Source organism: Ovis aries, chromosome 5 (genome assembly GCF_016772045.2).
Source record: "Ovis aries strain OAR_USU_Benz2616 breed Rambouillet chromosome 5, ARS-UI_Ramb_v3.0, whole genome shotgun sequence".
In the NCBI taxonomy this organism is placed as follows: Eukaryota; Metazoa; Chordata; class Mammalia; order Artiodactyla; family Bovidae; genus Ovis; species Ovis aries.
In genome coordinates this window covers 41,383,524-41,398,666 of record NC_056058.1, presented here as the reverse complement: position 1 = coordinate 41,398,666, position 15,143 = coordinate 41,383,524, and the positions used below count along the sequence as shown (strand labels likewise).

The window sequence follows — 15,143 nt, the reverse complement described above, 5'->3', positions numbered from 1 at the left end:
ACTGGGGTCCTGTTCATTTCTGCTCTTATTCTCCCTCACCAGACTCTGAGTTTGTGAAGGTACACTGTCAACCAAGTGCTGGCTGTAAAGTGTCAGCAGTGCCCCGCCAGGTTCTACCTCTCTGGACTTGTTTCTCTCTTCCAGGCCTGGCCTGGCGCAGTCTGGAAGCCTAGAGCTGAAAGGTCATGCGTGAGGGATCATCAGAACTCCTTGCAGAAAACTCACTCGAGCGGACAGAGCTTCACCACAGCCAGGTGGGGAGCATAAATGCATTTCGGATATGCTGTGGGCATGTGCCAGGTGTTCCCTGAGCATTCTCTTCCGGAACTTACCCCTCTTTGCTCAGGCCACTCCCTGGGAGGCCTTCCCCTTTCCTCCTGTTAAATTTCAGTTCTTCCTTCAAGGCCTGTCCTCCCCGTGTTTCAGCCCTCCTCAACCCCAGCCCTGCCTGCAAGGTTGTCTGTCCTCTGCCTTCCAGGGAACTCTGCCCATCTGTTTGGGGTGTTCTGGCTTCTGGAACTTGTCCATTGACTATAGCTGCCAGAGTCTGAAATCCCAGGCCTGGCCTAGAGGGCTCCACACAGGAAGGTAGGAACATGCCCCCACCTCCCATTCCCGGCCATGGCCAGGGCAGGCCCAGAGGGTGAAAGAGGACCAGAACTGGCTCAGGCTCACCTGGCAAGGCCTCCAAACAGTCCGTCTGACCACTGGAGCCTGAGTCTGGGGCTCCAGCCACATAGGCCAGGCTTGACCCAGGCTGGCTGGTCTGGCTCTCTGGGGAGTGATGGGGTGGCCACTCAGGGAGGCGTGGGGCCCAAGCCCAGGGACAGGGGCCATGAGCCCAGGGGGACAGGCCTGGCTGCCACAGGGGACTGCCTGGAAGCTGTCACTGCCCTGGGACAAGAGCCCCCTCCCATGTCATGAGACCTCATGGGTGGGTGGTCTCCTCTGTCACACCCAGCAGGACTTGGACCTGCAGAGGTGGGGGTGTCGGAAGGGCACAGAGGGCAAGGGGATGCCCTGGCTGAGGCCGGAATGGGTCGACTCATTTGCATGCAGGGGCCACCGAGGCGGGAGCTGCCGCCGCTGCTGAGAGGATTTGAGCAGAAGCTCCGTTTTCCTTCTGTTCTCGTCTCTCTCTCAAGGTCAGAGCCCAAGCGGGGACAGGAACAAAGCGCACGTCCCCTATTCAACCTCCCTATGCCCGCTGGCCGCTCCCAGTGGAGGGGGCCCGGGGAGGGGAGGGCAGGGCAGCTCCACAGCCTGGCCCCAGGCGAGGTGGGGACAGGGCCGCAGGCACAGCTGCCCAGCTGCCCTTGGGGACCCCTGCCTGGTGGGGACCGCTGTGGGTGCCCAGGAGGCTCTGTCCCCTTCCAGAGTGCGTGGCCATCCTGGCCTCCAGACCAGCCATCAGGAGGTCAGCTGAGGTCAGGGGTCATGGAGTCAAGGGTCAGAGGTCAGGCTCACTCTGGGGACAGGGGTCAATCTTAGTTCAAGGCTCACTCAGGGACAGGGGTCACTGAGAGCTGACTGTCTGCCTCAGCTTCAGACCCAGGACAGGGTCTTTTATGGGGGTCTGTCCCTTCAGACCCAGGACAGGGTCTTTTATGGGGGTCTGTCCCTGTTCAGTGGTCTGCACTCCTAGGCTTGAAGGTCTGCCTCAGACTCTGGGAGGGTCTCAACTAACCCAGGCCCAGACCTGCCCCAAGCCTGTGCGCATCAGCTCTGGTCCACCACCCACCGCCTACTGCCTAACAACTGTGACCAATCACCCACTACCCACTATTCCCAGCCCAGCACCCACTAGCCTGACCCAGCACCCACCCCTGCTCACCCACTGCCCACAACCCCCAGCACATCACCCACCCCCCATCACCTGCCCACTGATCCCAAGTCCAGTGCCCACCACCCAGCACCCATGACCTGTGGCACTCCAGCCCATCGGCAGAATTGCCAGGGCTGGGGATCAGTGTCTAGGGCACCCTCAACCTTCAAAGGCCTTGGAGAAAGCTAAAAATATGCGGGGAAGAATTTCCCATTACAGAAAAAAGTGGACCAAATACTTCACCTGCTTTGGCTCAAGAGTTTTTCAGGAGGCAGGAAGGGGTGCTGGGAGGGTGGGGGCATTGGCAGGTCTAGGGCTCCACAGACCCAGGTCAGAGCCGGGTGTGGTGTGTGTCCCCATGGACAGTGGGAAGCAGGCATCTGCTGACATGTGGGAGAGGTCTCAAGGAGAGCTCCCCAGGCTGTTACTAAGAATAAACAAACACACCTGTCCCTTTCTCTTGCTGATCAATTAAAATTCCCACCGTTGTGTCCAGTGTCCAGTCAGGCCCTGAAACCTCAGCCCACATCTAACATCCCTGTAACCCCCACAACCAGGCACCTCCCCTGCAATGTCCCTCCCTTCTCCTCCCCCCTCCCCCCCTCCTCCTTACCCCCGGTCAACCGTCCCAGTCACATGGCCCAGGACACAGACCCCTCCTTCCAGGGCCACCTGCCAGTCTGAGGACTAGACTATTGCTGTCCAAAAGAACTTCCCACAAGGATGGCCAAGTTTCAGATCCACTGGGTCCAACACAGGCACCACCAGCAGCTCCATGTGGGTACTGGGCACAGAACCTGTGACAGCAGGATAAGGAGCAGGGCTTTAGACATCACTTACTTTCAGTGAAGGTACCTCTAAACATGGCCCACAGGGCGACACAGCTGTAGGTGGAGCCATGCCTGTGGGTGCCTGGACATGAAGGGCTACCAGGAGGGTGGTAGCGGCTCAGACAGCCCAGAGAGCAGGAGATGCAAGACCCTGAGTCCCACTGGAAGAATGGGGGATCAGGGGAGAGGTCCCAGAACCTCCAGAGGCCACAACTCCCTTGCCTGCTGACCCCAGGTGAGCAGGAGGTGGCCCTGTTGGGTGCTGGGGCCACGTTGAAGGGAGACCCACATCAGAGCCAGCAGAGGAGCCCACTCTCCAGGAAAGACGCCTGGCCTTGACCACTGGCTACCCACTTTCTGAGCCGAAGGTGTCCAGCCTTCCTGCCCCCACCTGGCCCCATTCCCCAGATTGGGATAGGAAGTTGGGGGCGGGGTGTCTTGCGCACAGCAAGCCACCCAAAAGCCAGAGACTCCCACGTGGCCCCAACGGCCGAGGGGCTGGTTTGCCGCGTGACAGTGGGCACTCCCCGGGTAGCTGAGAGGAGGGGATGGACGTGGTGGGAGGGGCTTCAGGGCGACACCCGTGCACGAGTGTGGGCTTGTGTCCTTGTGTGCATCCCGCGTGCGTGGCTGCCATGTCGTGTGTCCTCGTGGCTGTGTGTCATGCCTATGCCCGTGCTTGAGTGTGCACGGTGGAGGAAGGTGCTGGAACGCCTCCCTATCCGGCATGCACACGTACACGCACGCATACATGTCCCTCCAGCCAGCCGGGCCCCAGGGCCTTTCATCTCGCGCTGACAGGCCCCTCTCCCGGCTTTTAGCCGCCGAGAACTTCCTGTTAATAGTGCATTAACCTTGGCGGGGGCTGCCAATTACTCGACACTAATGCGGGGGGGGGGCGGGTGCGCGCGCTGACTGCGCTGACAGGCGTAGGGGCCGGGTAGCCGGCGGGGCTCCCCTTCTCACCCGAGGTGGGCGGGCAGGAGGCAAGGGGCTGGGGGGGGGGGGGGCACGTGGTATGTTCCCAGCTCCGGATGGCAGAGCGTGGGGTCTCTCCTGACCTCATTAGAGTAATTAATGTGCCTTTTGAAGCTGGAGAAATCGCTCAGAGCTGTGGGAAAGGGGCGCAGATCACAGGGTGGGGGGGGGGGGGGCCCATGGACGGTGTCTGCGTGCCTGTTAAAAGCGTGTCCCAGTGAGTCAGGCAGAGAGAGAGCCCGAGTGACAGAGAGGGACAGACGGAAACGGAGGGGGGCCGAGGGAGAGGCAGTGCAGATGGTGAGAGTCACCAATAGGGAGGTGAGCAAGGCTTCAGAATCAAATAAAGACAGAGACACAGAGACAAAAAAGCAGAGATGCGTGGAAAGACCCACAGGGGGAACAGATGGGGAGAAAGCAGGGGGTTGGGTTGGGGGATGTCATCTCAGTGCCTCCCTGGGACTGTGGCCTCAGTTCCTCAACCTTCCCTGGCTACTGGGGACCTGCTGGCAACTCTGTACAGGGCTCTCCCAAAGAATGGTAGTGGGCAGTCAGGGAAGACCTCCTGGAGGTGGCAGTAGTGCATCAGAAGGGGAAGAGGAATTGTGAACAGCCTTGGGGCATGATGGGAGATATTGCCAACAGAGAAGGAAGTCAACTGGGGGCCAAGGCAAAGGACCCCGGCTGGAGGGAGGGGGGACCAGCTGACTGTGACAGAGATGGTGTTTCTTCAGGAACCCAGGCTCAGGCTGGGTGGGAAGGGTCAGCAGGTCTGAGGGAGACTGGCCAGAGGGACTGACGAGGCTTGAGTGGGCAGCAAGCTCAGACCATCCCATGGTGGACATGGCAACAAGATGGAGTTGAGGTATGAGAAACAGAGCCCCAGCAGAACCTATTTCCCCACCTGTAAAAAGTTTGGCTCAGGCCACACCTGGGTAGACTGTGCAGCACAAGGCTGCCACCTGGTGGCAGGTCCCTCTGATGACAGCTCCTTCTAACATGGCCTCCATGCTTTCAGCCAGTGGCCTGAGGGTAACCTCAGGCTGGGCACAGAGCTACAGGCCAGGCACCCTGGTCCTACTTTCCACAACCAAATTTATAGGGTGCAGGGGGGAATGGGCCAGAGCCAGACTCTGCCTAGAAACAAGGCCCACAGAGGAATTCATCAAGCCCATCACAAGAGACGGGAACCAAGGTACCACAGTGGGACTCAGGGGACCAGTATGGGCCCCAGATGGTCAAGATGGGGACTCAAACACCCCCATGGGGTCAGGTGCCAGGATGAATCCGATGTGATCAGGATGGGGACTGAGGTACCCCTAAGGGGTTCAGGGGCCCAGAATGGGGATCAGTTGCCCTAATGGTACTCAGATGCCTGAAAGGGGGTCAAGTTCCAAATATGGGACTGAGGTGGCCAGGATGGGCACTGAGCCACACGCTGTGGAATTCAAGTGTCCCCGTGGGACTCGGGAGGCCAGGACAGAGGCCTGAGTGCCAGCACAGATTGCCTGGGATGGGGGATCAGGTTCACCAGTGATTTCACTGGAGGCTGAAAGGAGAGAGGCAGGGTGGGCACGGGTAGCCTTGGCTGGCTCCAGACCTGGATGCTGCAGCCTGGGGCTCTGTGAGAAATGGCCCTAGAGTAGTAGTGTGTGGTGAGGCAGAGGACACTGCCCTTGAGGGGACCCGGGCTGAAGTTGGCCTGGAAGGGGAGCCCTTAAGCAGTTTGGTGGAAGAATAGGAGTTCTCCTTTACTAAGCCTAGAGGTAACTAGTGGCAGGGTCTTCTTCCAGGCAGGTGGGGGCAGGTCTTCTCCATCTCTACCCCTCCTTTGTGGGATTCCCCATGGGACCCTCTGAACAGTTAGGGATGATCCAGATGGTCACAGGTGGGAGGAATGAGGCTGACATGGACCCAGATCTGCTGCCCCCTGCCCCACCCGTGAGCCAGGGCGCTGGGTCTGGTCCGCTGTGGAGTTGGGTACCGGCTACAAAAGCACTGCTGCCTTTATTGTCCCCGCCCCAGAGGAATGGTGCCCCCAGACAGGACACCCAGCCTGCCCGCCTTCCAGGCCTCAGCCTGGGGCTGCCGCATTCCCACCAGGGAGGGTGACTGGTATAAGTCACATCATGGCCAGGGGCCTCAGAGTCCTGTGTAGGGCTGCCCCTCTGGCTTCCACCCGGTAACCTGGGCAGTCCTGTCTGCAGAGAGGGCTGAGTTGGCTTCCAGTGGGCCGGGAGGGCTCCACACATGCTGTCTGGTCCAGGCGGGGTGTTCCAAGCACTGGGAGGGCCCCTGCCTTTTATCCTTCCCCCAGGGCCACTGGAAATGCTGCCTTCCTGAACCAAACATCTGAAAAGGAGGGGAAGAAGGTGGTGAGAAATGTGGGTGAGCCCACCCCGCTCTGCCCCCACCCAGCTGTGTTTGAGGCTGAGTGCTGAGCCCTCTAACATACCAGCCCCCGCCCCCAGCCTGCAGGCCTTGCCAACTCCCGACCTGGGGGCAAAGGGGGTAGGTCCTCCCCTAGCCAGGAAATGCAGACACCAGAGGGATTCTAGGACCATACCCACACCTCCCTCTGTGGGTGGGAGGGGGGCTGGAAAATCAGAACTGTCCTACAGTCTCCAAGCTTCCGGGCCTGAGCCTGCAACATGCTGGGGTTAAAGGGGCCATCAATCCTGCTCAGGCAGTCGCTGGCCCTGAGCCCAGAGCTGCTGGGTCACCTCAGCTGTCAGCCCTCTCTCTGTCTCTGCTGCTCCCTGTGCCTGGGACACTCTTCCTAGGGCTGGGCGGTGGAGAGGCAGTCTCAGACCCATCCTCCAGCTTTGGTAGCATCTGGCAGGCATCCTCCATCTCTGACACTGATTTTGGCCTTCACCATCAGGCGCAGAGGAAGTGCTCACCTACTCCAGCCATGCAGCTGGTTCCCATGTTAAAGAAATGGGAAACTGAAACGGTGAGACAGGGGCCTCAGATGAGGCCACGCAGCCTGTGACGGCAAAGCAGTGCTCACTCCAGGCCCACACCTGCTGCTGGGTGCTGACTACGCTGAGCACAGGCACAGGCGGTCCACCTGTCTTCCTGTTGATCCCACCCCCCACCCACCCAAGGAGCCCCTGAAAGTGTGTAGAGTGCTATCCTACCATCTCAGGTTCCTTGTCTCAAAGACTGTCTCCTCGTCACTGTCCATTGACGTCATCTCGGTGGGGTCCTCAGTGTTGGCCAGGAGCCCGTATCTCCTCCGCTGTGGCTTTTTCAATCTGAAAGCAGGCCCAGGCTCACTCAGTGACTCTCTCACGACCTCTCCGTGAAGCTGCTAAACCCCTGTCCAGCTTCCCACCTTTTCCCATAATCCTCCTCTACATGATTCCCAAAGCCTTGCAGTGTACTTTCCCGGCCTAATTGCATTTCTTCTCACAATGGTTACAACGATCATCAATTGCTCTTATGTCAATAACAAAAGGTGGACATCTCCCTTGGGAGGCCCCAGAGCTAGGACCCTTGGTGGGGGTGGGGGTGGGGTGGGGTGGATGTTGTTATCCCACTATACAAACAAGAAGACCGAGTCTCAGAGAAAGTATTAGGGTTTGCCAGAAACATCAAGTGGAGAGCTGTCTCAGACAGAAGCTCTGGCTCCTGACCACCACCAGGGAAACCACAGGCCTCTCTATGAGGCCTCTGCGATGGATATAACATGCACTGACTGACATGGAGACAAGCATTGTGCACCCACAACAGTGTTCGATGAAGACAGAAAATGCCCGTTGAGAGCGCCTGAACATGGTCAGCTCTGTGGGACACAGGCTCTCTGGAGATCAACCCCAGCTGTGCTTAGATCAACCCCAGAGAGGACGCCAAATGTGAAGATCAGGGGCCCGAGGAGGGGGCAAAGGGCCTGCACCAGGCAGGGGGTATGCCTCGGGAAAACCAAAGTGAAAGAAAGTGAAGTCGCTTCAGTTGTGTCTGACTCTTTGCGACCCCATGGACTGTAGCCTGACAGGCTCCTCTGTCCAAGGGATTCTCCAGGCAAGAGAACTGGAGTGGGTTGCCTTTCCCTTCTCCAGGGGATCTTCCCAACCCAGGGATCGAACCCAGGACTCCCGTATTGCAGGCGGGAAAAGCAACAGGGTCCTCAACTCTTGGGGGAGCATGGCCAGCCCTGGACTGAACAGGAGCAGCAAAGCGGAGGGGCAGGCTCCGGTCTGGCACCGGAGCGTCTGTCGGGCTGTGAGCGTTAACCACAGCGAACGATGCGGCCAGCCCCAGCTCGCAGACGCAAATTGGATTGGTGGCCGCGACGCTCGTCTCCAGGCTGGCGGAGCGTCATAGTGTTCCGGAGACTCCCGGTGCCCTACGCAACCCACAATCTCCCGCCTCCGTGGCTCCCTCTGGAAAACAAGCAGCAGCACTCAAACTTCAGAAAAATAGCGCATCACGTGACTTTCTTGCCGCACCCACCCACGTGACGCCGGCGCACTGGGCTTCAAGCGCCAAAGCACGTGGGGCGCGAGGCGCGCGAGGATTGGCTGCGCCCGGGCGGCGGCGGCGTGCGCCTGACGCACCTGAATGCCCGGATGAGGAAGTAGAGCGCGGCTAGGACGATGAGGCCCGTGACCACGTAGAACGAGCGCAGCAGCGGCGAGCCAGGCGAGCCCAGTGGCCCCGGGTGTGTGTCGTTGTGCGGTGCACCCGGCTGGCTCCCGTTCGTCACGACGGGCGGCGACAACGACAGCGTGGCCTGCGGAGACGGGGGCGTGTCCTCTGCTCCGTACAGCAGTGGCGGCAGCAGGAGCGCCGACAGCAGCAGGAGCCGCGGCGGCAGCAAGCGCGGCCCCATTGCCCGGCGGAAACGCTAGTTGCGCCCCGCCCCCTTTTAGGGACTGTATTCAATGGCGCGGGGCAGTGTCAGCCAATGGGATTCAGGGGGTGGCCTCGTAGCCGGAAACGCCTAGCCACGCCCCCGGCCGGTCACCTCACTTCACCCGGGCCCCTTAGTTTCCCCGCGTCCCAAGCCCGCAGGCTCCTCGCTCAGCCTGCCCCCGAGGGGTGAGCCTCAGCCCTGTTCCCCGACAGCAGCGTGAGCACCGCGGCGGGCCGGGGGCGAGTTATCGGGAACACCCACCAGTGTCAGGGACTTTGATGCGGAGGCAGATGCGACCGAACCCGGCGGGCCTCCTTCCCACCTGGGCCCTGGGAACACTTGCTTCCCCACCCAACTCGCCCTGGGCTACGGTGTACCTGCGCTGTAGCACACTGGGCCTGATCCTCCCGTGGAGGAGACATACAGGCCCCGAACCTGCACATCCTGCCTTTGGGGGCGGGGGGACCAGAAGAAACCAAACACATCCCGTGGGAGAAGCGGGGGTTAAGTCAGTGACCTGGACCTTACAGGGCCACACCCTGCTCGGAGTTGACATAACCAGCCCAGAACCCGAGGCAGTGGAACCAGGGCTCAACCCTAAGGTTCTGCACCCCAAGACCGGGGCAGAAAGCAAGTAGCTTGGGAGCAAGGTCAGCCTCATGGGCTGCAAAGATGAAAATGCCCAGGGTCACTGCCAAGACCTCAGCCTGGGCTCTGGGAGAGGTGCCTGTCCCCCTGGGATGGGGGGCCCAAGGGACTACCTCCTCTTCTGCTCAGGCTGGCCACACCCTCTCAGACCCTGAGAGAACAGTCCCAGGGGGACTGCCCAAGGCAGCAATGAGCTGCCAAGCTGGTCTTCCTGGTTTGATTCCAGCTCATGCCCAGAACGGAGGCCGAAAAAGGTTTTCTCTAGTGGACTCTCCACCATGCCCCTTCCATCTGGACCATCCCATGCAGGATCAGTGTCCGCCCTCCACACCACGCCCCAAACGAGACTCAAGATTTGTGGGTGGACACACCATCCCTTTATTCAAATGTGACTTCCACGCTTTCTTGTCACTTCGCCGGTGAGGACACACCGCCGTGCCAGCACCACAGGCCTGTCCTCCTGGAACACCTTGAACCCTGTGCCCCAACCTTGCCAGTAAAACATCTGCTGGAAAGACAGGAAGGGATTGGGGGGAGCACAAGGGCTACTCCGGCAGGAGGCGAAGATGCTGTCCCCAATGGATCACACTGCCAGGAGGGGAGAACCCACTGCAAGGGCCTGGGCCAAACGGCCACATGCCTCCCGCCCCAGGAAGCACTTACAGGCGACGGGCTGCGAGGGCAGGCATCCGTGCCTCTGGCTCGATCCTGGGTAGAGTCCCTCCTGGGACAGGGACCCCAGGTCAACACTGTTCTCAGGCCACACTTCCTCCGGGTCACACTGACTTCCATTCAACCTGCCAAAGCAAATGAGTGTTAGCCCTTACCCCCTGGCAGAGCTGAGCTCCCCTCCCTGCCTCCCCCAGAACAATCCACAGCTCCTGGGAGGGTCTCAAGCTAGTCATCGGGGCCAACCTGAGGCCCCGCCATGGGCAGGCCTGAGCCTTTCAGATGGGCCAGGCTACCTTCCACTCTTAAGCAGAGCCAGCCACCCACTTGGGACGGAGCTGCTTAGAAAACAGCACAAGCTCTCGGAAAAATGTCATGGCAGCAGCAGACACCATAGAGAACTAGTTAGGAATGCGACTTAAAGAGGTCTAGAAAAGACAGTCAATTGATGAACAAAAGATTCCAAAAGGCAGGGCGTTTGGTGGTCTCCAATCCTACTAGCCAGTGGAACCTACTGGTTAAGCTCAACTGCCCAGGCTGCTCACCTGGCTGCAGGTGGGGAAGGGCAAATGGCAGGGGCCTACCTTTGGTTCCACCTTGTTTTTATTAAAAAAAAAAAAAAAAAAAAGGAAAAAAAATAGAAAAGCAAAAAAGTCAAAGAACATTCCCCGAGTAATATGGCTTTACTTTCATATGAGCGCCCGAGAGAAGAGGAATGCGGACGAGCAAAAGGAGTTACCTCGGTGACAGGACTATCTCCACATATGAGCTAGCCCAGGGAGCGGCTTGCGTCTCAGAGGGTTCTGTTGGGCGCACAACACTTCTGTCCTCCGAGGGGCTGCAGCTTCCATAGGCTAGCAGAGAATGCTCAGAACTTGTAAAGCAACAGGAGAGCTAGCTAATGAGCCAGTCAGTCTGTGGTCACCCAGGGACACTGTCTGCATCCGCTTGCTCTCTGGCCTGATTCTAGATTAAGGGGCTCAGGGTCAGCGTTGGGCGCCCCCATGTCCACTGTCCCTGCTAGGCTGCCCGCCCATCGAGCCCTCCAGCTTCCATGGCCAGAAGAATCCCGGGGCTGCCCTGCAGTCCGAGAGCCCACTCCCGTCACCCACCTGCTCGCCTAACTGAGTGGGGGCAGTCAGTGGTCACAGGGGCCCAGCCAGCATCATTGGCTCTACCTTCCTCCTCTAGGAGCTGCAGGCAGGATGGCAGCCCTAGTCCTCTAGCTGCCAGCTCTGCTCTACTCTGCCTGCCTCAAGCTGGCAGCAGGACGCGTGTGGTGCGATCAAAGGGAGATGCTCAAAGCGAGGTTCATTCAGACAGTCTTTTAATCAGCTTCGTGAAGCCAAAGAAAACGGCATACAAGGATTCCTCAACCACTTCAAATACAACAGTGATGGCATATGTGTATGACTTCCGGTAAAAAAGGACAATATAAACACACATTGTCAAGAACCTCTTGGGGACTGTGGGTCTCCCAGGACAGGCAGGCAGCCCGGGCACCTCCACTGCCTCCTGCACAGTCTGACCACGCTACACTCAGAAATGTTACACCAAGTTGGAAAAAAGCCACAGCTTGCTCAGCTTCCGACAAAGAGAGCGATCCAGAGTTCGATCGTTCAACCTCAAAAAAAGAGCAACCTCATGGGGTTGACCCCGCTGAAAAGAAACGAAAATAGCAACACAACCAAAAACAAAAACAAAACCCTCACAACCCCCAGTTATTTTCTAAAAAATCTCTTGGCTAGTGGTAAAAAGGTTAAAAGTAAAACCAGAAGTGCGTTTCAAAATGATTTAAAAACCCTTAAAAACAGAATGCACTTCCTTAAAAAGCAAAGGGCAGCAGTGAGGCCATCTGGGGGTCAGAAGCAGTCAGGCTGTGTTTGACAAGATCAGAACCAACAAGACTACAGAAGTGGGCACAAGGAGGCGTGGTCACTACACACTAACGATGCAGCGGCGCTCCCCAAATCCTTAAACACACAGCCATTGGAAGGACGATCTCGAGCAGGAAGGATTTTTACTCGTTGTGTGTAGCTGAGAACAAGAAGCAGGCACAGTGTAAAGGCGCGGAAGCAGACGGCAAGAGGCAGCAGTCCACGCCTGGCCTGGCCCTGGGGGCCCAGCCCTGCAGCCTCAGGAGCAACCAACCCCCCCACAGCCGAGGGTGGCGGTGGCCCACACGCACGGACGCTGCCTGCCCACTCTGCTCGGAGGCCCTGGATCTCCCTTTTCTCCTTGGTCAGAAGTGGCTGCTGGCATGGAGACCCGAGAGGGCAGTCTTGTCCCTTATAGGGTCAGCAGAATAACCAGCTCTGATCGAGAATGCCAGAGCGCACCGAGGTGCACTGAACTCCCACCACCAGCCCATGGAGCACCACTTACCATAACTGTCGTAGCTATCTCTGTAGGACCCGCCAGAGCTCCGGTCGTACCCGCCACCCTGACTCCGGCTGCCGGAAAGACACAGATGGGCATGAAGGACACCTCAGGGGGTTTCCACCAGCCCCCACCCTCTGCAGGACCGCTGCCCCCACCTGCTGTAGTAGTCTCTGGAGCCTCCATAGCCCCCACTCCTGGACTCGAACCTGCTCCCCCCATAGCCGCGGTCCCCACCTCCTACAGAGGGCACAGGAGGAAAAGTGTGAGCTCCTGCAGCAATGCCCCCCACCTCATCCCCGCAGGTGGCACTCACCTCTGGAGAAACCACGGCCCCGGCCCCGGCCCCCACGGAAGAAGCCCCGGCCTCCAGCAGAACCACCTCGGTATCCACGGGATCGGTTATCAGATGACTTGCCTGCCTGGTCCACCCGGATCTGCCGCCCATCCACAGACTGGAGACCAAGAGTGAACACGGTAAGCCTCTGCACCTCCAGCCCTAGGTCTGCAGCCCAGACCCTCCGGACCCCAAAGTGGCCACCCCTCACCTTCCCATTCATAGCCATCATGGCGTCCTTGGCATCGTCGATGTTTTCAAAGGTGACAAACCCAAAGCCCCTGGATCGCTGGGTCTCCCTGTCTTTCACGACCACCACTGTGCAGTAGAGAGGTCTAAGGTCAGGACCCCACCCTCCCTGTATGCAGCCCTGCTTAGCCACCTCCTCTGGCACCAGTCTCACCTTCAGATATCTGTCCATACTTTGAGAAGACCTGCTCCAGTGACTGCTCATTGGTGTCAAAACTCAGCCCTCCGACGAAAAGCTTGCCCTCATCTGATGCCATGGTGGCCTGAGGCAAACACCATTGAAATACTCAGGTCCTGCAGGGGCTTCCAAACTCACCCCTCCCTATTTTACTTTATACAAGTAACATATGCTCACGGGGGAAACAGTGAGAAATTATTTTGCTGCCCTTTAACCGTCCCAAGCCCACACCCAGTACTTCATCTCAAAACAAGCCCTTAATTCCTTTATCACTTCAGGCCCCTTGCCTCTACTCTGTGCGTGGGCCAAGTCCACCCCTCTCAGTCAATACTCGGGAGCTCCGAGACCTGGGTACACACCGCGGGTCTGCCGCGCTCCTCAGTGCTACTTGACCATGGGACCCCAAAACTCCAGCCTGGTGACAGCCTCACAGGTCTAACACTGGACCCTTAAAGAGGGCATCGACCACCATTGCCATGGGCTGAGTGCACCCTGGCTTCCGCACTTTGCAAACATCGGAGGATTAAGTCTTAACCAGAACATCATGGCAAAGTGCTCGGTCCACTGGAGGGTACTGTGCAGGGAGTGGCAGGGGGCGGGGGGGCCTGTGCTGGGATGCCAACGCAGGGCGGGATTGTGGGGCGGTGCTTAGATTGACCCTTTATGGGACACAGGCTTCCGCTGAGGGGCCAGTAACAGGCCAGAAGGCGACCTGCAGCCGCGAAACTAGGACCCCAACTTAAGCCGTGGGTAGCACCCGGGCTGTGTTGCCCTCGCAGAACGCCAATAAGAAAGCGGGGAGGAGCCCTGGCCCAGCCACGCCCAACATGCGCATGCGCCCCCGCGCGCGTCCTGCGCCACTCCATCCGGGCATTGGCGCTCCCGCCATTTCAATAGGTACTGTCTCCGCTCGCGGCCGCCATTTTACGGAGATGTCACGCTCGCGGCAGGCCTGGCCCACAGGGAATGCCGTCCGACCACGACTCTACCCGGTCTCCGTTGCCCCTCGCCGCTGGCGGGGCAGACTCCACCCGCCTCCACCCACCAGGGGGTGCCCGCCCTGGCACCGCTCCCGCCCAAGGGCGTGCCGCCGCCGCCCCGCCTCGTCCAGCTAGCCGCAGGCCGCCCGCCGCCCCGGGCCCGTGGAGCCGGTGCCGCCAGGGCCCTCACCACTGAGTTGGGCAGGTCCCTGGCGCAGGCGGGAAGACAGAACAGCAAAACGACCCGAGCCTTCTAACGCGCGAGTGAGGAGGGGGGCGCTGTGCTCCTGGCCTTATATACTTCGCCCCTAAGCCCCGCCCCTGAGCTCTCCTCCCCGCGCTGCACCGGCCAATCCCAGGCCCTGGAGACCGTGGCTGTGCCTTATATTCATGACTGGGGGGCCGGGCCTGTAGCGGTCCCGCCCCCTCCCGCGAGTGGGCGCTGGGCACAGAGACGCGCCGGGTCCGCATCCCCCAGCCCGTGAGTGGGGGGCGGGGCAGGCTCGCGGCGGGGCGGAGGGGACCTACTTCCGTACGCCCGCCCCCTGGCCTGTGGCGAGAACAAAGGGGCTCTGGCGGATGCTGCTAGAGCATTTCCTGGGAACCTTCTGGGGGTGGTTGAAACTCCTAGTTTTGCGGTGCTCCAGCAATTACCGACTAACCAACCTCACTTGCTGCTGCTACTGCTAGGTCGCTTCAGTCGTATCCGACTCTGTGCGACCCCATAGACGGCAGTCCACCAGGCTCCTCCGTCCCTGGGATTCTCCAGGCAAGAACACTGGAGTGGGCTGCCATTTCCTTCTCCAATGCATGAAAGAGAAAAGTGAAAGTGAAGTCGCTCAGTCGTGTCCGACTCTTAGCGACCCCATGGACTGCAGCCTACCAGGCTCCTCCGTCCATGGGATTTTCCAGGCAAGAGTACTGGAGTGGGGTGCCATTGCCTTTTCCGCAACCTCACTTAGGTCCCCAGAATCAGCCGAGATCCAGTTCTCAGACACCCCACCTTAATCTGAACCCCGGCATCAGTTCTTATAAACTTGCCAACCTAACGGACAACCCAGAACTCCTAGAACCTCAACTCTCCTGAATACACCACTTAATGTGGTCAGCCCCAAAGCCCGCCCAAATCCTAACACTGAGACAACTCCATTTATGTGGACCCCAGTATTCTCCACGACCCGAATTCTTCCTGCTTCCCAACTTTGTTTC

General features: G+C 59.3%; 1 protein-coding gene across 6 annotated transcripts; it reads right to left on the bottom strand.

The window, feature by feature from the left end:
• Positions 1-6,778: 6,778 nt before the first annotated feature.
• On the bottom strand, positions 6,779-14,203 carry CIRBP (cold inducible RNA binding protein). Of its 6 annotated transcripts, XM_042250478.2 has the most exons (10): positions 14,125-14,203; positions 12,931-13,039; positions 12,739-12,845; positions 12,507-12,645; positions 12,349-12,430; positions 12,197-12,264; positions 10,551-10,665; positions 9,806-9,939; positions 8,196-8,371; positions 6,779-6,893 (listed from the first exon to the last, which is right to left on the bottom strand). In XM_042250478.2, the coding sequence occupies exons 2-10, from the start codon at positions 13,031-13,033 to the stop codon at positions 6,846-6,848; spliced, it is 972 nt and encodes a 323-aa protein (XP_042106412.1). In that variant the 5' UTR covers positions 13,034-13,039; positions 14,125-14,203; the 3' UTR covers positions 6,779-6,845. The 6 variants fall into 6 exon arrangements, with proteins under 6 accessions (XP_042106412.1, XP_042106413.1, XP_027825982.1 ...); XM_042250479.2 differs by lacking the exon at positions 12,739-12,845; XM_027970181.3 differs by lacking the exons at positions 6,779-6,893; positions 8,196-8,371 and adding an exon at positions 9,418-9,650.
• Between the last annotated feature and the right edge of the window lie 940 nt (positions 14,204-15,143).